General features: G+C 38.8%; 1 protein-coding gene across 1 annotated transcript in view; it reads left to right on the top strand.

The window, feature by feature from the left end:
• Nucleotides 1-13,605, top strand: part of zbtb11 (zinc finger and BTB domain containing 11) — a 28,168-nt gene extending 14,563 nt beyond the window's left edge. Inside the window, exons 8-11 of the mRNA XM_028799945.2 lie at nt 1,129-1,246; nt 6,964-7,122; nt 9,452-9,627; nt 12,670-13,605. Coding sequence (XP_028655778.1) covers nt 1,129-1,246; nt 6,964-7,122; nt 9,452-9,627; nt 12,670-13,205 — 989 coding nt within the window. The 3' untranslated portion in view covers nt 13,206-13,605. The remainder of the gene's footprint in view (nt 1-1,128; nt 1,247-6,963; nt 7,123-9,451; nt 9,628-12,669) is intronic.
• The last annotated feature ends 12,432 nt before the right edge of the window (nt 13,606-26,037 follow it).

The following is a 26,037-nucleotide window of genomic DNA, read 5'->3' as shown; positions in this document are numbered from 1 at the left end:
TTCACTGGAGTTTGCATGATCTCCTTATGTCAGTTGAATTATTTCATCATTTCAGGAGCATTAGGCTGTATACACCTGTTCCAGACTACATGCCAGCCTTTCATAGGATATACTAATACATACACTAGAGTTTTGGGATCTAATATTGATCTTGCCACTGTTTGTATTGAATTGTCATATTCTTGGGGTACTCCAGTTTCCTCCCGCAATGCAAGTATGGAATTGGTGATTCCAAGTTGGCCTGATGCTGTTAAAAGTTGTTGTGTAAGTGTGCCATCTAACAGGCTGGTGTCACATCCAAGATTGTTTTCTGTCTTCCACCCAGTGCTTGGTAGGCAAGTAAAATGGGACTGGGCACAAGGCAGTGCTTCCGTTCAACAGTACAGTACCTCAGTCTCATGTCTGTGCTTTGTCTGGATGAGACACTATTAACATTTACCACCCATTCACAGATGATGAGCATTAATGTTTCATTTTCCATTTATGATTTAACAATAGGCAGCAAGTATAGATTCAATCAGCAGGTGCTCCTGTACATTTCATATGGGTTATTACAACAAGATATTTAAATATTCAGCCAGGCATCTGGCAAGTGAGAGGAAATTGTCTAAACATCCAAAGAAAGGGGTTAAAAGGAGCCGTAATTCAACATGTTCTCATTTTATAGTTTGCCTAATTATGTTAGGTGAAGAATTACAAGAGTTCTGTAAAATGGGACAAAATGAATGTGATTCACTATGTCAATCAGACATTTCATTGTGGATACTATCCAAAGCTTGCAATGCTAAATCTTACCTTACAATTCAGAATTTTACTATGCCAAAATTTGTTAGGAAGGTCTTGAGGCTTTGTCCAAATAATCTTTGCAAGTTGGGCTTGACTGATAATTGTGAAGAAAATTCAGATCACCCAGGTTGGGTTTAATACCTTCCATCCTTATATAGGCCATAAAAATCCCAGTTGGTTCATCTTTAATCCTATACTATAGCTGTAAAATTAAATAAACTCAAACCACCTTTAAGAATCATGTCTTAAGAGCTAAGCTTTGTGTGTTCTTCCCACTTTGTTTGATATGAAGATGGCTAGTGATAGTCACTAAGTTGACTTTGTCCTTGTTATTTGGGACAGGTGAATCAAAGTATCTCTGTGCCGCATGTGGAAAGTCATTTCATCGAGCTTCGGGACTAAGTAAGCACTTAAAAAGACACCAGCCAAAACCTGAAGTACGTGGTTTCCCCTGCAGTGAGTAAGTATCTTGTATAGTATATAATGTATAACTCCAAGTTGAAATCCTTTTTGTATGTTTTGTTGCTATGCCTAATTAATTCATTGTTTTTTTGTGTTTAAGTGTTGACTAGTGGCTGAATAAATAAATGGTAATATTTCATCTTTAAAAGATACGAAACATATGAGTTTCCAAATTGGGCTAATTTGAGCATCTAAGCACATAACTCTTTTACAAACACTGCATCTAGTCAAGGCCCTAGCATGCATAAAGTTTGCCATTGTAGAGTCATATATTGCAGAGGAAGCAGTTTATACAAACAAATTACCCAGAGAAGGGGACATGGACACAAAGTAGTGGGGGTGTTATTTTGGAGAAACTGTTGCTTCTTCTAGGATTTATTGTTTTGGTATGATTGCTGCTGACTTAGGGCAGGTTTATACTTCATGCTCAGAACGCATATGCGCACACATCATGGCTGCCATGTGTTCCAAGCATTCATTTGACGCGTCCACTGAGCACATCCTCAGAAATTAACATGACACATGTTTGAGTTGCAGTACCAGCAAAAAGCCGGGGGGCACAGTGTAATTGACATCAGATTCTCTGTTAACTATCAACATGTGACAGAAAGCTGCATTGTAGATTGTACAGGATCGATGTGCATGCTTTGATGTTTGATGAATGGTTCAATATGGTGAAGTAAAATGCCGACCTACAAATGCATTCATGGTGCTATTATATTCAGGCATCACATATTCCCCATCGTAATGACACGATACATTTTAAAGGTCTCACATATCATCTTCTGTGCCATCTTTTTTGTACCAGCATCAGAATGTACAGTGGCGTGTTTGAGCCATGGAAAAAAAAAAAAAGTAAGGGACACAGTGAAAAAGTGTATTTTGTGATTAAAGTGTAAATTTTGGCTTAAATCTTGAAATGTCCACTTTAATCTCGTTGTTTATTTTATCATTGAAGTAGACCATTGTAAATGTCATCTTAAAACCGACCCAGTTGTTAATCTCTATGTGCTTTTCCTGCATTGACAGCAGCAGCAATCGCCACACAAGACACATTAAATTTATTATATTCCAGTTCTCTGCACATTTAGAATCCTTAGATTTATACTTAATATCACTTTCATGATGAAATGCATTAAACTATGTACTTTACATTTTACAGATAAATCGTTAACTTCATTTAAATAATGAATACTTTTAACAATTACACATGGGGGGGGGGGGGGCTTGCAGCACGGTGGGAGAGCGGTAGCACTGCTGTCTCGCTGGGAGACGCGTCCCTGGTCTAATGTGTCCTGGAGTTTGCATGTTTTCCTGGTGGGTTTCCACAGTGTGGTCTGGTTTCCTTCCAAAGATATGCAGGTTTGGTGATGCTAAAATGAAGCTAGTGTATGTGAGTGCTTGTATTCATCTTGCGATGAGCTGATGCACCGTCCAGGGATTGTTTCTGCCTTGTGCCCAATGCTAGCTGGAATGGGCGCATTCCTGGATTGATGGATTTAATCATTAAATATCCATCCTTTTCAGAAATATTGTGGCATGGTGTCCTGGGAATTTAATACGCGTTTCAGGCAATTCAAAAACTCAGCGAAGCCAAACGTTTTCTCACCCTGATGCGATCTTGCACTGCCACCTGGTGGAATCTTCCAGATGTACGTAAAGTGCACACGCAAGTATAAACAGTTCAACGCTTGCATAGTAGCGTCCACAGGCGCACACATTGTGTCGCATTAAGTATAAACCCGGCCTTAATGTTATGAGCTACACTCATTGATGGCAGTAGCCAAGTTGACTAAATGCAAATGAATTTTCCTGCGCTGAAGTTCACTTAAGTGCACACACATGTATAATGTATTTGTTCAGAGGAATATACAAGGAATGAAGCCAGATGCATCATGAATAATGCACCCCAAGCAGTAGCAAGCTAGTATTTAGAACATACAGTACGTAGTATGTGATTGATACAGAAATACCAAACATATATACATATTGACCCAGAGAAACTCCTGTAAAGGAGTGGATTTTCCTTTTTAAGTAGAACTCTGGTTATCCTGAGGTTCTGCATTATGTGAAGCAAACCTGTAAGTGTAATACAGTGATCCCTCGCTATATCGCGCTTCGCCTTTCGCGGCTTCACTCTATCACGGATTTTATATGTAAGCATATTTAAATATATATCGTGGATTTTTTGCTGGTTCGCGATTTCTGAGGACAATGGGTCTTTTAATTTCTGGTACATGCTTCCTCAGTTGGTTTGCCCAGTTGATTTCATACAAGGGACGCTATTGGCAGATGGCTGAGAAGCTACCCAACCAGAGCACATATTACGTATTAAATAAAACTCCTCAATGATATAAGATATGCTTCCCACACGGTGCTTCGCATACTTGAAAGACCGAGCAGCTGACTTTCTCTGATCCTGACGTAGGGGGTGTGAGCAGGGGGGCTGTTCGCACATCTAGACGATACGGACGCTCGTCTAAAAATGCTGAAAGATTATCTTCACGTTGCTACCTTCTGTGTGCAGCTGCTTCGTGAAGCAATATGCTGCACGGTGCTTCGCATACTTAAAAGCTCAAAGGGCACGTATTGATTTTTGACTTTGTTTTTCTCTGTCTCTCTCTCTCTCCCTGCTCCTGACGGAGGGGGTGTGAGCTGCCGCCTTCAACAGCTTTGTACCGGCGGTGCTTCGCATACTTAAAAGCCAAACAGCCCTAGTGATTTGTTTGCTTTCCTCTGTCTTTCTGACAGACTCTGCTCCTGACGCGCACTCCTTTGAAGAGGAAGATATGTTTGCATTCTTTTAATTGTGAGACAGAACTGTCATCTCTGTCTTGTCATGGAGCACAGTTTAAACTTTTGAAAAAGAGACAAATGTTTGTTTGCAGTGTTTGAATAACGTTCCTGTCTCTCTACAACCTCCTGTGTTTCTGCGCAAATCTGTGACCCAAGCATGACAATATAAAAATAACCATATAAACATATGGTTTCTACTTCGCGGATTTTCTTATTTCGCGGGTGGCTCTGGAACGCAACCCCCGCGATGGAGGAGGGATTACTGTACACTAATCTTCTTAATACATAAAAGCTTTGCCATGAATACCATTTTGAGCATGTAAATACTATAGTTTTGATTTTGACTATACAGTGCACTTGGAATTTTTGTACTTGTATATTTCAAAGCACAGTGGTGAACTGCAAACCCATACTCTCCAGCTCAATGGCAAGCACTATGCAGCATATACTAAATAGAGAGGTCCATCTGTTAGCTCTGGCCTAGGGATGGTTGCTTTGTGGCGAGAGCTGAAACGAACACTCCATCAGTCAGGGGAGCAGAGCCCGATTCTGATCACTGTGAGTGGTATGCTTTCATTGTGATATGCGCTGATTTCTCACTGAGTCAGTCTCCACCTTCACTTTGCAGTGTCGCCACTGCAGGGGCCATCCGTTTTCTCCATATTTACTGCGATCCGAGGTATCATCAGTCCTCATTATTTTGGATAATCAGGGTTTTACAGTAGATAAAAAGTATCTAAAGTAGATAAAAATCGATAATCTCTTTTTTCTGGTTGGTTTGCACCTCAACACATACAGACAGTTATAACTAAAGCAGGCCTCACACTACATGATTCAACACGACTTCTAGTTGGGGAACAAGTCACACGTAACGACTAAAGTTGAAGAATCTTGATGCTCCTTAAAATATAAAACAATACATCTATGAATTGCAAGGGGTAACTGATTGAGTCCCTTATAACTTTTTCTCTCCTATTACCATACAAAAGTATATTAAGATCACCTTACTTTGGAATACAGTAATTGGGAACTTCTGTAGATAACCAAGTGACCGAGTAAGCGTTTACCGGGTAAGTTTAATCAGGTCAAAAACCTATTTCTCAATTAACACATTAGTTACTATACATATTGTCCGTTTTGTTGTTTGTAGCTCATCAGCATCTCCTGTTTTGCTCATATTTGGCTTTTGTTGTCTCATTGGTACATAACGCTAATGTTAGTATAACCGTCACCTATGTGAACTCCTTACATAAACTGGCATATTTTTATTGAAAACTCCTTCAGCAAACAAAATTAAATTGCTCCTTGCTTGGATTATGTTGACAAGTGTTTTGCGCTTGCTTCCATTTCATGTTCCATTTCATATTTGCTAGTAGAAAAAAAACATGTCACAACTTAAAACACAATTATGTACATAATTTTATTTATACATCTTTTGAAATATTTATACCTGTAGACATTTTATTTGAACCTCCCATGTTAAAATTGTCCCTGGCCTAACATCCAAGCTCTCCAATTCATGAATTACCTCAGTCAACAAAGGTGACTATAACCAGATGCTAAAATAATTTGGTACTGTGCTAAACAATCCAGAAAACAATAACGTAAATTGAGAGATTCTTTTTTTTTAAATTAAGGCAATCTGGCTGGCTTTGTCTTGACCCCAGGACAATTTAACACACCATGAGACAGCCTGAACACCACTTACAACACCCTTTCCAAGTTCTAACCTGTCTAGACAGGTTTATATGACTTATTCAGACCACTACAAAAAATATTTAATTAAAAAAATACATAAATTTAAAACTATAGTGACTTTACGTTTTTGTTGGCATCTTTCAAAATTATCTCAAAGCAACAAGATATGAATGGTATGTTTGATGAATCCAAGGATCTCCAAACCTTTCTTGCTACAAAACCAGCTGAAATTAAGTTAATAAAAACTGGAAATGGTTATTACTTCTAAGGAATTGTTGGTATGTGTTAAATTTGCATGAGGATCTGTTCAAAACTTTTTTAAGACAGACCCTAGTCAATAATAATTTAGGATACGCATTTATATTGTGGGAAAAGATTCCTTTCTCTCTTTACTACTCTCAGTTGTTTTACTCTGGCTGCTGGCCTTCCTCTCTTTCTCATGGATGGGGGTTGATTTGAATTTAGTTTTGTTAAGTTTTGACTTGATTGTATGGAATGTTATACATTTTTAATAAATTCAATAAAAGGTTAAAAAAAAAAAAAATACTTGAGACAACCTAGATAATCAATTACTAGGTCGCTGGTGGGTCGCATGTTGCTAATTGTTTATAATGGTAGTGGGTTGTGAAGTGTGTTGCTCCAACAATCATGCTCCCCCAACCCCCTGCTCTGATGATCACGCTCTTATTCACCAAGGGTGACACACAGACACACACAAACCCCAACCACACAGTAGGGCCAATTTAGCAAACACCAGTCCACATAACCAGCATGTCATTGGACTGTGGGAGGTAACCCACACAGACATTGGGAGAACATGCAGACTACACGCAGGGAAGACCCAGGATGCAAACCCTCATTTCCTTACTGTGAGGCAGTAGCATTACCACTGAGGCATCATGCTGGCCTACTGGTATTTGTTTTTAATATAATTTTTTTTTAAATTTATTAGATGATTTAGTTAAAGCCAACTGTTTTGTTGGTTATTTGTTTAATATATGAAAAATTAATGGCTCATATTTTATATGTGTATGTCTTTTTTATTAAAGTAGTAGATAGTCTTGCAGATTATGTTAATACATTTTTCTTGTTCTACTGTATAAGGATCTAATCTTTTTGATAATTGTACAGTAGCTGAATATTTTCTAATTGTATTTTTAAATATTGGTGTGTGTTGACATGATTATGACCATAAAATGCTGAACTATTTTTTTATTGCAGATGTGACAAAAGTTTCTATGAAGCAAGGGATCTCCAGCAGCATATGAACAAGCACTTGGGCCTGAAACCATTTCAGTGTCAGATATGTGGCAAATGCTACAGCTGGAAAAAAGACTGGTACTCACATGTAAAGTCACATTCAGTCACCGAGCCTTACAAGTGGGTATAATTATATATCACTGTTTTAATTCATAGTAATGTCTTTGTCGAATTATTTGTATTATTTCTGACTATCATTCCATACCTTATTCTCAATGGAGAGATTAAATGTTAACCATTTTGCCTTGCCTGCTGATTTAGTCTGTTTCTTTTCTTGTGTTTGAGTCTTCATGTTAAACCAAAAGATAAGTTTATTTTCACTCCTATTGGACGGCTACAGACCCACACTACTTTGCTTGTCTTATTAAGCTCCCTTCTGTTATTTATAGGGTATGTTTTCTATGTTTTACAGGTTGTGCATTCCTAATTCAAAATCAAAATATCCAAGATGCTCCAAAATCTGAAACTTCTTAAGCACTGACATAAGGCCACATGTGGAAAGTCCCACACGTGACCTCACTTGCTTGCCCATGTGAGCCTCTGAGCAATGTTTGCAGATTTTATTTATTTATTTATTTATTTATTTATTTATTTTAATGATGAGTGGATGTGAATAACACAGGAGTTGCTGCTTATTACTTACAACTGATTTCTTTAATCCCCCTTTGAATTTTGAGTTGTATGCAAAGCACCACTACCGAACAATGATGTGGGTATAAGGCCTTTGGTGAATTTTTGGGAGCTCCAGGTGCATTACCAAACCATGAAGTGGGGAGTGAGTGTCATGATAACACCTGCACAGTATGTCAAAAGTGCTTTGAAGCGCACAGAAAAAAAGGTGTGCAGCAATGAGCCCATTAAATTTAGAGGGGACATAAACTAGCAGCAACAGAGCATCACAGCCTATCAGCTATCATCACCACCAGATCTGTGTGTTAGTTATTGAGTTTTTTTGCTTACTCTGTGTACAATAACCTTTTAATCAAAGTACAGTATCATAGGTGGGCACTGAACACCAACCATTGTTTGTTACTGTTGTTTTAACAGCTAATACATGTATTCTGCTGATGCTACTGTGCAAAAACTTTGTTTCATGCACACAATCATTAAAAATACTATAGAAAATTATCCCCAGGCAATGTGTTTAAGGTGTACATGAAGCAAATTTTGTATTTAGATTTGGGTCTCATTCCCAAGATATCTCATTATGTATATGCAATTACAGTAAACCCTCATTTATCACGGTTAATCCGTTCCAGACTCTACCGCGATAAATGAATTTCCGCAAAGTAGGATTCTTTATTTATAAATCGAATATTTTTGCAGTTAGAGCATAGAAATCCTGTTTACTGCCTTCTAAATACGTTTTTTAACATTATTATAGCCCTCTAGACATGAAATAACACCCTTTAGTCAAAAGTTTAAACTGTGCTCCATGACAAGACAGAGATGACAGTTCCGTCTCACAATTTAAGCAAACAGTCAAAAATCAATAGGACTGTTTGGCTTTTAAGTATGCGAAGCACCGCCGGACAAAGCAGCTGCAAGGAAGGGAGAAATGTGAAGGTAGTCTTTCAGCATTTTTTAGAGGAGCGTCCGTATCTCCAGGCCAGTGTGCGAACAGCCCCCCTGCTCACACCCCCTCCGTCAGGAGCAGAGAATGTCAGAGAGAGTGAGAGAGACAGAGAAAAGCAAACAATCAAAAATCAATACGTGCCATTTCGAGCTTTTAAGTATGTGAATCACCATGCGGGAAGCATGTCGCTTAACAAAGTAGCTGCAAGGAAGGGAGCAATGTGAAGATAATCTTTCAGCATTTTTAGACGAGCGTCCGTATCATCTAGGGGTGCGAACAGCCCCCCTGCTCACACCCCCTCCGTCAGGAGCAGAGAATGTCAGAGAGAGTGAGAGACAGAGAAAACCAAACAATCAAAAATCCAATACGTGCTGCTCGGTCTTTCAAGTATGCGAAGCACCGTGTGGGAAGCATATCTTATATCATTGAGGAGTTTTATTTAATACGTAATATGTGCTCTGGTTGGGTAGCTTCTCAGCCATCTGCCAATAGCGTCCCTTGTATGAAATCAACTGAGGAAGCATGTACCAGAAATTAAAAGACCCATTGTCCGCAGAAATCCACGAACCAGCAAAAAATCCGTGATATATATTTAGATATGCATACATTTAAAATCCGCGATGGAATAAAGCCGCGAAAGTCGAAGCGCGATATAGCGAGGGATCACTGTATTCAAAAATCTTAAAAAATCAAAAATACTTCTGAACCCAGGCATTTCGGATTAGGAATGCTCAACATGTATTCAGAGTGCGCTTAAGAATATGTGTCTAACAGATAAACTTCCTCTTGTAAAACAACAGTTTGTGGAGATTATAATGGAATGAAAAAGTGAACATTTGCATTAACCCTTTTGGTATTTATTTGGTACTGTAGATGCAAAGTATGTGGAAAAGAGTTTTTTGAGAAGGCCCTCTTCAGGAGACATGTAAAAAAGGCCACACATGGAAAGAAAGGACGAGTAAAACAGAACTTGGAGCGTGAATGTGAGCATTGCGGCAGAAAGTTTATGCAGCTCCGTGAATACAGGAGGCATATGAATAATCATGAAGGTGAGAAACTTGGCATTGTGAATTTCCCCTTGGGATTAATAAAGTATCTATCCATCCATCCATCCATCCTAGGGATAAATCTTTTGTTTAAAACAACACCTACCTATTCTGGAAGTCTATTGTTCCATATGTTTTCTTTTATTATTTTAATATTCAGATAGTCTGGTATAATGATGGGAATTCCCAGGGAGACCCCCATTCAATATAGTGATTCTTGGATCACTATACAATAAAATCACTTTTGCAGTTCAAGTTTTCTGTAATTTGCAATTTTTTGTACACTTTTATTTGGTTAAAGTTCAATTTGAAATAATGTACTTTTCTGCAAAAATCTATTAAATTATCTAGAAAAACCATTAAGAAAGTCATCTCACTTAAATCTTTTTTTGCATTATAGAAATGAATTTCAGGTATTCTGTGACTCTCCACAGTAAGCCAGGGAGTATTTACAGTACTAACCTTAGATTTTGGTGGTCCCTTGTGAAATATGTCCTTCTAATAAGTATAACTGTCAATCCATAATTGAGATTAGAATGTATTGTATTAAACTACAGTGAAAATATGTGTTCACATTTTGTCATACAATGTTACATCAAAGTGGATTTAATTTGGCTTTTTTGACATTGATCAACAGAAAAAGATTATTTTTAATATAAAAATGAAAACTGATTCCCACAGAGTGGTTTAAATGAATATATATATATATTACAAGTATAAAAATAGAAAATAATCACACAAGTATTCACCCCCTTTAAGATGATACACCAAAGTAATCACTGGTGCAGCCAGTTGGTTTTAGAAGTTACATAATTAGTTCAGTGGAGATCACCTGTCTGTAGTCCAAGAGTTTCAATTGAGTCTAGCCCAAATGAGGAAGGTCCAATTTCTGGTGAGTTTTTGTCATTGTCTAACCAACATAATTAAGAAAAAAGAACACTCCAGGTAACTCAATGAAAAGGTGATTTAAAAAGTACAAGTCATTGAGAAATGGAAAGAATATGGCAGGGTTGTAAATGTGCCACAAGACCTGAGTGATTGCCAGGGCTGTGGAGTCGGTACACAAAATCTTCAACTTTGACTCCTCCATTTGTAACGGAAGCCAATATATAATACCCATCAAAAAGTTAGACTCATCCAACCTTTCACCCAGCCTTATCAAGGAACATTACCAATGCCTTGGTTATATTTTTAAATCAATTTAATGGTATCTAGATTAAAAAAAGTTATGAACCTCTGTGAAAAATTTGGAAATCTCTGGATGACCACAAACTTTTTAACAGTAATATATTTAGTATGTTGACTGAAAGCATACAAGATACAAAGCATTCATTGCCACCATGAATCATCAGGCTGCTTTTTAGCACCCTAACCTGTTTGGGTTTAAAGACTGTACTGGTGCTTTTGAGGTTTTTTATGTTATTTATTAAAGAAGTTACAAGCACTGAGTGACTTTAAATAAGAGACAAAATTTTCATCATTTGCTCAAAGAGAAAATTTATTTCAGTTAGTATATGTAAAATTGGAAACTTTAACACATTGTATTACAATTTACATTTAGTCAGACTAGGTACATTTTTATCAACTCTGACTCCAGTTACCCAATAATTGCTTCCAGCTCTGACTCCGGCACCACAGCCTTGATGATCACTCAAAAAGAAGGCTACTGAGGGAGGCCTCAGCACAGAGGAAGATGTTAGGGTTGCTGGAATAGTAAATGGGATTTCAGAAATAGTTCTGGCTAGTTTCAGTAAAACTGTTACTTTACGAGATGTTTACTGTTGGCATAACAGCAGGAAGGTTGATTAATGTGAAAGTATGGATATGAATCGACCGTCCATCCGTCCATTTTCTAAACCTGCCTTATCCTGAGCAGGGTCGTAGAGAAACTGGAGCCTATTTAAGCAAGCATAGGGCACAAGGCTGGAAAAAAAATCCATGGAGCATTTGTTGTTAAATCAACGTATTCAGTATCTGGCTTTATTCTCATTTGTTGTGTGTAGTTGTTGGTCTTTGCATCTCGGTGTTCTGTGCAGTATTATTATGCAAAGTGACAACAATTAAGTCCATCTTAGCACAATATCCTATCCATTTTTTGTTTTCCTCCTTCTCTTCTTTGAATACTATTGTTATTATTAATTGTATTATGTTTGTGGTGAAGCCTTAGTGCAACTATCAGAAGAGTACAAAATGTTACCTGACCAGTTTGCGGTTTAGGGTGTCATTCATGACATTCACTGTCAGATGTGGGTTCCTACTCCTCCCTGGAACTAGGACTATAATGGATGTAAATACTTCTTATGTCCTACTCTGATTTAGAACATTTTCTTATCTTAGTGTGACTTTTAGTGAAATTCATAGGAATAATCCTGAGACACTTGATAAATATTGGCCCAGATCTCAGTGCAGTTTCACTCATGATTACCAGCAACCAGATAGAGCCTGGGCAGTTTTGCAGTGATGGGGGGTGGGGAAGTCGGGGAGAGAGAAACTTGCAGCATACAGATATGCTAAGCTGGCAGAGACCTTTCCATACAGACTCCAGGATGTCATGGCTGCCAAAGGTACATCTATTAAATACTGACTTGAATACATAGGTGATCAATACTTGTGTGTTATATGTTTTTAGTTAACTTGAATCACTTTCCTGTATTCACTTTGACAGTTAGGAGTCATTTTTCCTTTGATCAGTGTTGGAAAGTCAAATTCACTGTACTTGAATTTTGTATACAAATAAAATGTGAAAACTTTCAAAGGGTGGTTACTTTTTATAGGCGCTGTTTATTGCTTGAATATACAAAATGTATGTTAAAAGTTCTCTGAGCTTTGTACCTAACATACTCTGGTCTCAGTTATTGATGAGAGTTACAGGAGAATAACTCATGAAAAAATAACTCTGTGATAATCAACAGCTTTTTTTTAATATAAAGGATTTTGCCTTTTGCTGGCAAAACTTAATGATTTTGCATGAAAAGCTTTTCAGCTCTGACCAATTGAAAGCAAGGCCCCCATGGAGATAAATATATCTCAATGTTTTAATTGCAGGAGTGAAGCCATTTGAGTGCCTAACCTGTGGTGTTGCCTGGGCTGATGCTCGTTCCCTAAAACGCCATGTCCGCACCCATACAGGCGAGAGACCGTATGTGTGTCCTGTGTGTCAAGATGCCTACATAGATGCTCGCACACTACGCAAGCACATGACAAAGTTCCATAATGACTACATCCCAGGAAAGATCATGTTGGAGAAAGACACTTTGCAGTTTCATAATCAGGGGACACAGGTGGAACATGCCATTAGCATCATTGCTTCAAACTTACCCAGCGATCAGGGAGAACCTAATGAAGAAATGATCAGTGAAGAGATAGAGACTGTCTTGGTTACTGAAGAGACTATCGAGGCTGTAGAGGCTGTGGCGGCCACAGAGGAGTGTGGAACTGTCTCCACCTTGTCTGATCAGAGCATCATGCAGGTGGTCAACTATGTTTTGTCACAGCAGCAGTCTGCCAAGTTGGCAGAGATTACCCCAGAAGCCATCGAGACGGTGGAGGTTGAGGTGGCCCATGTAACTGAAGCAGAATAAAGGTTTGCCATCCACACCATCCCCCAGAATATGGAGAGTATCTTCTGTTTTCTTATTTTTCTGGCAATTGGCATCAACAATGTGTGCTTTCCTTTTTTTTTTTTTTTTTTTTTTCCCTTCTCCCTTCTTGCCTTATGGTTAAGAAAATGGAATTATTTTGAGAAAGCAACAAAAGCAGCTAGTTAAAATAGATGTGTTTTTGTTCTCTCGTCAATCTGCTTTATAAACTACAGTTGAGTGCTAAATGTGCTGCTGTGTTATCATAAGGAAGCACATCAACCCTGCCCGTTTCTTAATTTTGTAAACCTGGCTGTACGTCTGCATATGGCTGTGTCAGCAATATTGTACATCAAATCTTTGCATTCATATTGTGAAATAAATGTATATGTATATAAGAGAACATGCACCTGTTAATACTTTTTTTGTGATGAAGCTGTACGTAAGAGACATACAAGGAGGGGACCTAAAAATTCCCTGAATCCGTCAGTAGCAGGGGAGTAGGATGTAGTCATCAATGATGCCTCTAGGTGTCGTATGCTTAGAGGCTTGTTAATTATTCTGATGAGTGACATTGTGTTGAATTAATTTCAAATATCAAGACAAGAGTGATTGCTTTTTTCAACAAACTGACTGACTTGTTAAATGTTTCCATGAACGGACTGTTAATCAGCAAAACTACACTGAACTGCTGAGTTATCTGTGAGAAAGCATCAGGGGGAAAAAACATCAGGAGCGATGATTACCTGCACACACTGCATTGTCAGTCACCACCAAAAACAATGTGGTTGTTGCCTTACAGTCCCCAAATTGGACAGATCTTGCTCCTTTGCCTTTTTCTCACACCAGCCCCCATGATGAAATTAAAATTGGGAGTTGAATGGAGGATTTCCTAATGTGAAAAAAACACCCAGAGGCTCTAGACACTGTAAAAACAGATGGACAAAGGAAGTATTTTCAGGAATTGAAGTGCTGGGACAAGTGTGTGACATCTCAAAATAGAATTGTAAATTGTATATTTTTTTAAAGAATGTCACCCATATTATAGAAAAGGTTTGTAATAAATAGCCATGATGCTGCTTAACTCAGTAAAGATAATTTTACATTTTTTGTTTTGTCAGAAATGTAAATCCTTTTTGATAATTTGGAAAGTTTCTTTTCTGTTCATGAAATCACACTTTTCATATTGCAAAAAGCAACAACCTGAGTTTAATCTTGCATGATTACTAGAGACTATGTTGACAGGCCTGTGAGGTTTTATTTTTAAATGGTATAGAGCAGTGTTTCTCAACCACTGGGTTGCCACCCACTTTTGAGTCATGGGCTGTTGCTGCTGGTGGGTCACTAAATACTATTTTTTTTTTTTTGTATCGGTTGTGGGTCCAACGATCACACTCATATCACCAAGGGAGACTCGGTGTGATGGTTGCACCCAGTTCATCAAAGAGGATCCAAATCCTCCTTCCCCCATGCTAGTGACAGTCATGCTTGATTCATCAGGGGTTTGACACCTCCATCCTTGGTAGGTCACTAGGTCATGTTTTTATGGGGAATCATAACACCAAAAAGCTTGAGAAAAACCAGTATAGAGTATATTGAATTACTAAATTCAAATGGCAATGTAGCATTGTGTGTCTGTGAACTAATTTTTTCACAACTGTGGCACTGTCATTTGTCCCATGCACTTGTTATTTGAAGGTGTATAAGAAAAAAGGGCAAAATATGTCTCCATAAATTGCTTACAGTAGCAGTCAGTAACTCTCTGAATATGGAAATCTTGAAGAGTCCAACGTTCTGGGTTACCTAAACATTTTTTTTTTTTTTTTGGAGTTATGTTCATGACAACAGAAGAAGTTACAGATAACTTTATGAAAGATTTTTGGCTCTGTGTTTTCCAAGGGAAGTTTGTTCACAGTGACTTGCTTCCCCATGGTAAGTTTCATATTTTTCAAGTTGTTATTTCTCCACAGTCATGATTTGCATTAATTTTGCTACTTTAAAGATGTTTTTTGAAGTGAAGCATTTTTCATACATATATAAATTAAAAATATAGCCTGTTCTTGCATGCTAAATGGAGCTCAAGGGACACTGGTCCAAACTTGAAAACAAAAGCAGGCAAAGTTTTCTATTTAAGAAAACATGTCTTCTGGGTTTCTGAGGCATACTTGTAGAAGTAATATATTTTATCACAGTCTTGGTACTATTTTCTTGACGTAAGGATGTTTCCTGTTCACTTGTAAAGCCAATATATATATAACTTTTACATTGACTTGAAGTAGCTTCAGGCTACACATTTTTCTCCTTTTGTCTCTCCAGTTCTATCAATGGTTATATTCTCTCTGCCATGGCATGTAACGAATGGCGCTCTGCACAAAACTGTGGCAAATACCTGATACAGCAGCAAAGTCATTAGCATTTTATGAAATCATTTGATTTTAGTACACATCTGCCATCAAGCCATTGTGACTCTTTGTGATTCAGTATAAGTTCTAGTAATGGTGGCACATTCATACTTAAATTACATTTTTTATATGCAATGCTAACACTCGTACTGAATCACTTGCAAACACAATGGTTTGATGGCAGGTGCACATTTAAATTTCATGTTTTTTTATTTTTTTCCCCTGAAAATTTACTTCATATACTGTCAAGTTCCACATTGCATTGGTCCATGCAGATACAGCCACATTGCAATCTCAGATGCATGTGTGTGCATCAAGCAAAAAAAAATACATTGGCGGGTCTGCTATCTTCAAGCAAGTTGCTGTTCACATGGGCTTACCTCATCTATTCACAAGTTTAAGTTGTTTTATAGATGGTTTTGCCTACCTGAAATCATGAAGGGTAGTTGCAATGATGGCTACTTTTTATCTATTACTTTCTGTGTTGCTGTATTTTACATAATTCATGGAGTGGCAGTGTGGTGCGTGTTGGCCAAAGGTGCATTACATTGTACTTTTGTACACATGACAGTAAATATGAAATTAATATTTTTAAAATATTTTAATATGTTTTAAAAATATTTTTCAATTTTCTTTTTTATCAAATCCTTGAAAGAACCAGTGTCACCTGCTAGTCGATTCTAAAGTCACAATACCAATCAACATTCTGTGTTATGCACTTACTGTTGTATACACTTATGATTTAAAAAAAAAAAATACTGGGGAAATGAAAAAGACAGATTATGCAGTAGAGATACAGTATACCTCAATGAAACAGACTGTGGCACCCACCATAAACTATTGAAGCTTGTAGCATATGTTGTGTTGCTCTTGCTGAGGATATGGTTGTGACTGAGGATGTTTTTAAAGTAATAAAAGTAATTAGTAACTTTCACTCTTTCTTCTTGGTAGACATTTGTTCAAGCCCTTAATATGATGAGTTAGTCCTGAGCTGTGATTCGCAGAAGTTTTAAAACAACTTTGAATTTTTTTAACCCCCTTAGCATTATGTTTACCCCCAAAATACAAGCCAAGCACATGAAATTATTGCATGTAACATCCATCCATCCATTTTCCAACCCGCTGAATCCGAACACAGGGTCACGGGGGTCTGCTGGAGCCAATCCCAGCCAACACAGGGCACAAGGCAGGGAACCAATCCTGGGCAGGGTGCCAACCCACCGCAGGACACACACAAACACACCCACACACCAAGCACACACTAGGGCCAATTTAGAATCGCCAATCCACCTAACCTGCATGTCTTTGGACTGTGGGAGGAAACCGGAGCGCCCGGAGGAAACCCACGCAGACACGGGGAGAACATGCAAACTCCACGCAGGGTGGACCCGGGAAGCGAACCCAGGTCCCCGAATCTCCCAACTGCGAGGCAGCAGCGCTACCCACTGCGCCACCGTGCCGCCCTGCATGTAGCATAAACATGTAAATACCAGAATGTCAACAAAAATACAGTAGGAGATCTAAGTCTAGTGTAAACTGCTGTACTGATTCAGATTTTAATACATGTCCTTTGTGTGACATGTTTTCAGTCAATAACTCGGAGCCCAACATCACAACAAAAGCCGATTTCATTGTCCACTTTATAATAAGTTTCTGGTTGGGCAAACACTGGTGTAGTTTGTCTGCCACTGCCTTTTTTGTTTTTGTTGTGGAATCTTGTTATTGTGTTTGTTGCGGGATCTTTCTTCATGTTCCTAATTGGGACCTTCTGAGTTTATTTCTCCTGAACGTTTTGGAGACCTACAATTGTTTGGAGGTCTAACTGCAGTTGTTCCGTTGCCTTTGTTAAGATCTTGCTGGCAGTCTTAGGGTTTGTATGAGCCCTCGCTTCCTCATGACACTTCGGTCTGAGCTGGCATACCATGAGTAAGACGCAATTTTCTTTCGGGTTTTGTTTGTTTGTCTGTCCGTTCTGCCGTGGGGCTGGCTGGCTAACATGTTTTTGAACGTTTGTGCCAGGGTGGCATGTTCACTGAAAAAAACGTCACGTCAGATTAAAATACAAAAATATGTACATCGGTTGCACATAATAAAATTGTTTTTATCAAAAATAATTTAATTATGCTTGATACACTAAAGTAATATATGCTGAAACAACATATTTTTATATAAAATGTATGAAACTTTTTAATTCTATGTTAAATTATGTTAAATGAACATGTCAATAAAGCATAATATTTTAACAATTGTTTTATAAATTTTTTATTACTTAGCTATAACCTTTTTAGGTTGTCAAATATACTTGTTCCAGTATCATTTTATAGTTCATGTTCAGAGTTATTAATAAGAAATAAACAGGTTTGCTTATGCTAAAACTAGTTTTATTTAGTAAAACAATACAAACCAACAAAAATACAAAAGATTAGTATTCGAAAGCTGAAATGTACAACAGTTGTACAAGAACACTGCTTCTTTGGCTGTGCCAGAATGCATGACCAATGTATAACTAAATATGAACCCAAAATGCACCTTGGATAAGTGTTGTATTATAAAATACATTTAATTATATTTGGGTAACTGTATATATTATAGAATAAATGTTAAATATTAGTAAAGTATAAAGTGCAAAAATTGCTGCTTGGCACCTTCTTTCACAAAATAATTTATTTTTTTATTTTTTTATTTTCAAACAAGCAAATTCGGCAACTGCATTGTATTCTATTCGGGTGTATTATTTATTTGTCTGTATTAATAGTATTTATCAGGTTGAGCAATGTTATGATAATACTAATGAACAGTAATGCTGAAAGTAGTTGACCCATAACGAAAGTCAGAACTTTTATTTATTTATTTTTTTTTTTTGGTACATAAACGTACCTGTGCTAAGCGAGTAAATCTAGACAACTTAATAGTACCTTTACTGACTTGCGACGGTAGTTAGTGAGCATAGTTTGGTAAAACATTAAAAGAGAATACAAGGAAAAACGCAAAACAGAGTAACGTTAGTCTGTGTGATTAAGTGTTTTAAATGAATATCTGAATATTTGTTGTGTGTGTGTGTTTCTTTTTCTTCTTTTTTTAACTGTTATTTCACTAACCTTTTGCTCTTAACCAGCGACAATAACTCAAACCCACACCCTGTTGCTTCTTTGAAAGTCACATGACTTTACCACCAAATTATCCAACCTCCACTGACGATAAATCTGCTTGGTTCGTATTAATTTCCGGTGAGGACTAAATAGAACTATTTTGACTTCTACCTAAATGACTGAAATTAGTATATTGTACATCCCACAAGATTCAATAAATTAAACATGATCAAGTTATGGTCAAAAGTGGAACATTAGCAATACATGTAATATAAACTAAATACTTTTTTGTAAATGTAATAACCTGTCATTTCCCTTTTTTCAGTTTTGGGGAGCAGATGGCCACTTGAAAAAAAATGACTAGTTTTTATTTTATATAATTTTTTCTGGATCTGATCCCATGTTCTTCAGTTTATGGGCTAAAGCGTATGCATTTTCATGGCGCTTGCTTATTCATGTGTTGGGCTGAGGAGTTTGAACTGGATGCCTCGCCTAGGACCTGGATTATATAATCACTGTTGTGCCCTAGGGATTTTACAACGTCCCCCGCCATATACATCAAGGTTCTCGTCGGAGGCTGCCCTGGAGTATGCTCTCTGGTTCACTGACTGCCAGTTTAATTCCTACCATCTTTTCTGCTACCGGATTTTCTCTCTTGTGGACCAAGTGCGAAGGGCGGAGGAGTTAACTTTGATAACCTCCGCTCACTTTAGTACTCGCATATGATAAAGACCAATTAAAAAAGGCTGCGAAACACCTTCAAACTGCTGTGTGAAGATGGCCATAGCCAACAAATCTTTTATTTTGAATGACTTTTTTTAGGTCTCACATCCTGAGCTTTCTATTTATGTCAGACTTGGTTGAGTGATGGCAACTCATTTTCTCTCCATGATCTCTCCCCTCCTGATTATACCTTTTTTTTTTAACTCATCTAGAATCGCTGGTCGAGGTGGTGGGCTTGCTACTGTTTTTCAGAATCATTTTAACTTTTGACAGTAGACAGTTTCTACAGTTTTGAGGCTCAGCTGTTTAAAATTGATCTTACAAATCCTGTACTGTACTGGATATACAGGTAATAAGGATTTTGTCCAGTCAAAACTGTAGAAACTGTCTACTGTCAAAAGTTAAAATGATTCTGAAAAACAGTAGCAAGCCCACCACCAGAGTTCTTATCTTTCATGATGTAACACACTGATAGAATGCTGATTCTGGGAGATTCAAACATTCAAACCTATGGTTAAAAGATATTTTAGGTCTTGTGGACTCTTCATTTTTTTTCCCTACACATCAGGGAGAACATACATTGGACTTAGTTCTAACACTTGGCCTCTCTGCATATAACCTGGAGATCTCTGATGCTGGCATTTCTGATCATTTTGCAGTTTTTGAAATTGTGTTTGTGTCCACCCATCAATTTCACTAAACCACAACCCTTTTCGTGCAGTATAAATTCTGTCACAGCACAGAAATTCTGTGATATCTTCTCTGACTTTTGGTGTTAGAAGCCTTCTCTGTGTGTTCGGATATTATGGATATGGTTAAGCTCCTCAACCTCACTTGTAAGGATGCTCTGGATCTGATGGCACCCTTAAAGTTAAGGAGCGCCAAGGTAAAAGCCAGCCCTGGTTAAATGATGCCACTCGTGAACTCAGCCAGGAATGCAGGCAGGCTGAGTGGAGGTGGTAAAAGGACAAACTGCAGGTCTGTTATGAAATTCTCTGAACTCACTGGAAGTGCTATCAAGAGGCTGTGAGAGCAGCAAAATCACATTTTTTAATCTTGTCTAATTGCTAATGCTGCCTCAAGACCTAGGGTGCTGTTTAGAACCATAAACCCACCTGTCAGTGGCTTCCCTGAGAGTACGGCTGAGACCTGTGAGCTTTTTTCAATTGTTTTATAAATAAAATCCAAGCCATTCATTCCAGCATTACTCTTCCAGGTGTTGATCACTGTGGGATGACACCGGCCAGTGCACAGCCAGTTTACTTCCTTTCAACCTATTTCTTCTTCTCTATAATCCTGAATATGAAACCTTCAGATTATCCGCTGCATATCTTACCCTCATGCCTATTTAAAGATACTTTCAGAGCTATTAGTCCAGTTGTTTGGCTATTATTAACATCTATCTAAAATCTGGTATAATGCCAGGCAACTTTGCTGAAGAAGCCCTCACTTGATCCTACAGCTCTTCCATCCATTCATTATCCAACCCGCTATATCCTAACACAGGGTCACGGGTGTCTGCTGGAGCCTATCTCAGTCAACACAGGGCACAAGACAGGAACAAATCCCAGGCAGGGTACCAGCCCACCACAGGGCACACACACACACACACACACATGCCAAGCACACACTAGAGACAATTTAGGATCGCTAGTGCACATAACCTGCATGTCTTTGGACTGTAGGAGGAAACTGGAGCATCCGGAGGAAACCCACGCAGACATGGGGAGGACATGCAAACTCCATGCAGGGAGGACCCGGGAAGCAAACCCAGGTCTCCTTACTGCGAGGCAGCAGCACTACCACTGCGCCACCATGCCACCCTACTACAGTTCTTTCATAGGCCTATCTCTAAGCTCGCATTTCTGTCCAGATTTGTGGAGAAAGTGGTTTCTTTGCAGTTACTTTCATATCTGGAGGATGACCATGCATGTGATGTGTTTCATAGTACTGAATTGGCTTTGCTGAAGGTGACAAATGGTATTCTCGAACTTTGGACTCGGGCCTTTCTGCAATCTTAGTCTTCGTGGATCTCAGTACAGCATTTGACACAGTGGACCATGGGGTTCTGTTAAAACGGCTTGAGGATGAAGTAGGCATTCAAGACTGTCCATTGAAATGGTTTGAGTCCTACCTTAAAGGTAGATCAACACTACAGTATATTGCCAAAAGTATTGGGATGCCTGCCTTTACACACACATGAACTTTAATGACATCCCATTCTTAATACATAGGGCTTTAATACGGAGTTGGCCCACCCTTTGCAGCTATAACAGCTTCAACTCTTCTGGGAAAGCTTTCCATAAGGTTTAGGAGTGTGTTTATGGGAATATTCGACCATTTTTCCAGGCGAGCATTTGTGAGGTCAGGCACTGATGTTGGATGAGAAGGCCTGGCTCACAGCCTCCGCTCTAATTCATCCAAAAGGTGCTCTATTGGGTTGAGGTCAGGGTAGTGCTGGGCGGTATACTGGTTCATACTGAAAACCGTTTTTTATTTTTGTTATGATATGGATTTTTCTTATACCACAACACCGGTTTAAATTGCTTAAACAACGTTCGGAACGTGGCACAGCGGGAAACTGTTTAAGGGGGACCTCTTTCAATGCTACACTGCTAAACACATGCAATGGAGTACATGCATTAGTGGAGGTACTGCGCGGTGATAATGGACAGAGAACATTCCGAAACTGAAGCAGTAGCAGACGATAAAGTTGAACATGATGACACAGAAGAACTTTTGCTGGAAAAAGGAGTCACGTCTGTTGTCTGGAGATACTTTGGATTTAAAAGGTCGGATGTGGACCATTATGTTAAAATGTGTGAATATCCATCCATCCATTATCCAACCCGCTGAATCCAAACACAGGGTCACGGGGGTCTGCTGGAGCCAATCCCAGCCAACACAGGGTACAAGGCAGGAAACAATCCTGGGCAGTGTGCCAACCCACCGCAGGACACACACAAACACACCCACACACCAAGCACACACTAGGGCCAATGTAGAATCGCCAATCCACCTAACCTGCATGTCTTTGGACTGTGGGAGGAAACCGGAGCGCCCGGAGCAAACCCACGCAGACACGGGGAGAACATGCAAACTCCACGCAGGGAGGACCCGGGAAGCGAACCCAGGTCCCCAGGTGTCCTAACTGCGAGGCAGCAGCGCTACCCACTGCGCCACCGTGCCGCCCAATGTGTGAATACTGTTTCTATATTACTGGGTAATACTGCAAGCCAAGTTGTATTTTTTTTTCAATACTGTGTAATGTACCGGGTACTGTGTAGTAGTGTGACGACATGTTGACTTTATTCTTGACATTTCCACTTTAATCGCAACGCTTATGACGAGAATAAAGTCGACATTTCTACTTTATTCTTGCTGTTTGTCGAGATTAAAGTCGACATGTTGACTTTATTCTGGTAATTTGTTATTAAAGTAGTACATCGTAAGCTAAACTTCATCTTAAAATGAATATTTAATTTACTAGATTTTCTGAAACCCCGTCATAAGTTATGTAGCACATTAAATGCTTTGTGTTAAGTGTTCCCCGGAGCATGTTAATCGCTACGTGCTTCTTAAACTGACTTCCTCTACACTAAGAGGAGGCGCAGGCAGCACACAGAAATACATTAATTCCATGATATTCCTGCTCCCTGAACATTTAGAATGCTAAGATAAATACTTGATATAATTTTCATGATGAAATGCATTAAACCAGGTATTAATAATGTGGGGGCACGATGGCGTGTAAGGTTGCACTGCTGCCTTGCAGCAAGGGGGTCCCGGGTGTTCCCTGCTTTGAATTTGTATGTTTTTCTGGTGGGTTTACTCGGCGTGCTTCAGTTTCCTTTCAAAGTCATGTAGGATGTGTGGTTTTGTTATGCTATATTGACCCTGCTAGTGTTTATATTGCTCGTATTCACCCTGCGATGTGCTGGCGCCACGTTCAGGATTTTCTCCTGCCTTACACACAATGCTTGCTGGATGGGTGAAACCCTGAATGGACGGCATCATTAAACATGTATAACGAAGATTTTTTTTTAAAGTTCTGAAAACTCCATGGTCTAAGTTTATAACTAGGTTTAATTTCACAAGAATGTTTATTGTATGGCGATTAGTTATGTGGAGAAAGAAAAAGGAAAGATAGGAACTGCGGGTTTGGTATGTCAGACAGAGACAGCACGCATGCAATAAAGAAAGCCCGCTCAGAAGAACGTCCATTGAATTCTGTGTTCGTGCCACCGACCACCAGATCACGAAACCAATATTTACACAATATTTAAGTTAAACCTGTGCGATACCCATTCATACATCCAGTTTTTTGGAGCCTCGTCACACCTTCCATAAAGTTCTCTACACTGAATGTACACCTGGGGACCCCTTACTGCGAGGGAGCTGCACTACCGTGCATGTTTAATACCTGCTTTAATGCATTTCATCATGAAAATGTATCTTAGCATTCTACATTTTCAGAGAGCAGGAATATCATGGAAGTGAATGTGCGGTGATCGCTGCCTCTTAGTGCAGAGGAAGTCAGTTTAAGAAGCACGTAACGATTAACAACTGGGTTAGGGAACTCTTAACACAAAGCATTTAATGTGTTACATTAACTTATGACGGGGTTTGAGAAAATCTAGTACATTAAACATTGATTTTAGGATGAAGTTTAGTTTACGACATTCTACGTTAATGACAAAATAAACTACGAGAATAAAGTGGAAATGTCGACTTTAATCTCGACATATAGTTTTTTTTTTTTCTTCACTGTGGCCCTAATATGCTTCTGTAGGGCAATACCACAAATAGCATTATAAATGCAAGTTGCAGTTTTATTGTTTATGTATATAGCTTAGCTTGAAGCAAGGTCCATATTAATGCAGTTTGCCTTATTGATGGTTCAGTTGGTAAAGATGTCATTACCAAGATGCACTTGTTTTATTTTATTTTTATTTGGTGAATACTGTGTAACGCACCAGGGCTCAAATCTTGAAGTAATAGTATTATTACTGGAAGTTGCACTATTATTTATTGTATTGTTATTATTTGTTTAAATATTATGCAGTTTAATGATGGTAAAGTTGTTTAAAAAGTCACTTTAACGTGTCAGTGGACAGAGGTTGTTAACATTAACAAAGTGTAGTTGGTTTACAAAAAATATTTACTATTTATTCCTTTTCTAAGACATGTTCAGTGCAATACAACTTTTGACAAGCACCTCTGGATATTTTACTAAGTCTAAATACCTCTTTGGATGGTTGAAAATATGTTGTCAAAAATTTAGTTTAAGTTGTTTGCAAAATTTGTTCAATAAAAAGGCTCTATATTTTGACTGCAACTGTCATGCAATGTGATTCCTTCTCTTCATTAGTGCCACCCCCTTGAAAACTATCACTTTATGGGGCCGTGCAAACCTGTATTAATACTTGTGTGCACATTAAAATGTCTTTTTGTACAATGTACAATTCTCATGACAGTGGAATAGGTTATTCGTAGCCAGTAATTGCAGTGGAAAATGTGGTTAACATCCACTCATGCATGGGAAAAAAAATACCATCCAATACCATGAAACCAGTATAATTTTGAAAAATACCGTGATATAGAATTTTGGTCATAACGCCCAGCGCTAGGTCAGGGCTCTCTGCAGGCCAGTCAAGTTCCTCCACACCAAACTTGCTCATGCATTTCTTTATAGACTTTGCTTTGTGCACTGGTGCGCAGTCATTTTGGAAGAGGAAGGGCCATCCCCAAACTGTTCCCACAAAGTTGGGAGCATGAAATTGTCCTAAATTGCTTCGTATGCTGAAGCATTAAGATTTCCTTTCACTGGAACTAAGGGGCCAAGCCCAACCCCTGAAAAACAACTCCACAGAACATCCCCCTCCACACCAAACTTTACACTTGGCACAGTGCAGTCAGGCAAGTACCGTTCTCCTGGCAACAGCCAAACACAGACTCCTCCATCAGATTGCCAGACAAAGAAGTGTGATTCGTCACTCCAGTGGACACGTCTTCAGTGGTCTAGAGTCCAGGGGCAGTGTGCTTTACGCCATTGCAACTGACGCTTTGCATTGCACTTGGTGATGTAAGGCTTGGATGCAGCTGCTCGGCCATGGAAACTCATTCCATGAAGCTCTCTATGCACTGTTCTTGAGCTTTTGGAGGTCTGTAGTTATTGACTCTGCAGAAAGTTGGCGACTTCTGCACACTGTGTGCCTCACTATGTGCTGTCCCCACTCTGTGATTTTATGTGGCCTACCACTTCGTGGCTGAGTTGCTGCTGTTCCCAATTGCTTCCACTTTGTTATAATACCACTAACAGTTGACCGTGGAATATTAAGTAGCAAGGAAATTTCACAAATGGACTTCTTGCACAGGTGGCATCCTATCACGGTACCACGCTTAAATCTACTGAGCTCCTGAGAGCGACCCACTCTTTCACAAATGTTTGTAGAAGTAGTCTGCATGCCTAGGTGCTTGATGTTATACACCAGTGGCCATGGAAGTGATTGGAACGCCTGAATTCAATGAATTCTAGGGTTGTCCCAATACTCTGGGCAATATCGTGTATGTCTGTTAACATAGATGGGAATTTCTCTCAGCCAGCTCCTCTCACTCAAG

This window comes from Erpetoichthys calabaricus, chromosome 4 (genome assembly GCF_900747795.2).
Source record: "Erpetoichthys calabaricus chromosome 4, fErpCal1.3, whole genome shotgun sequence".
Taxonomy (NCBI): domain Eukaryota; kingdom Metazoa; phylum Chordata; class Cladistia; order Polypteriformes; family Polypteridae; genus Erpetoichthys; species Erpetoichthys calabaricus.
The sequence above is the reverse complement of the archived record's forward strand: the minus strand, read 5'-3'. Positions and strand labels throughout refer to the sequence as shown.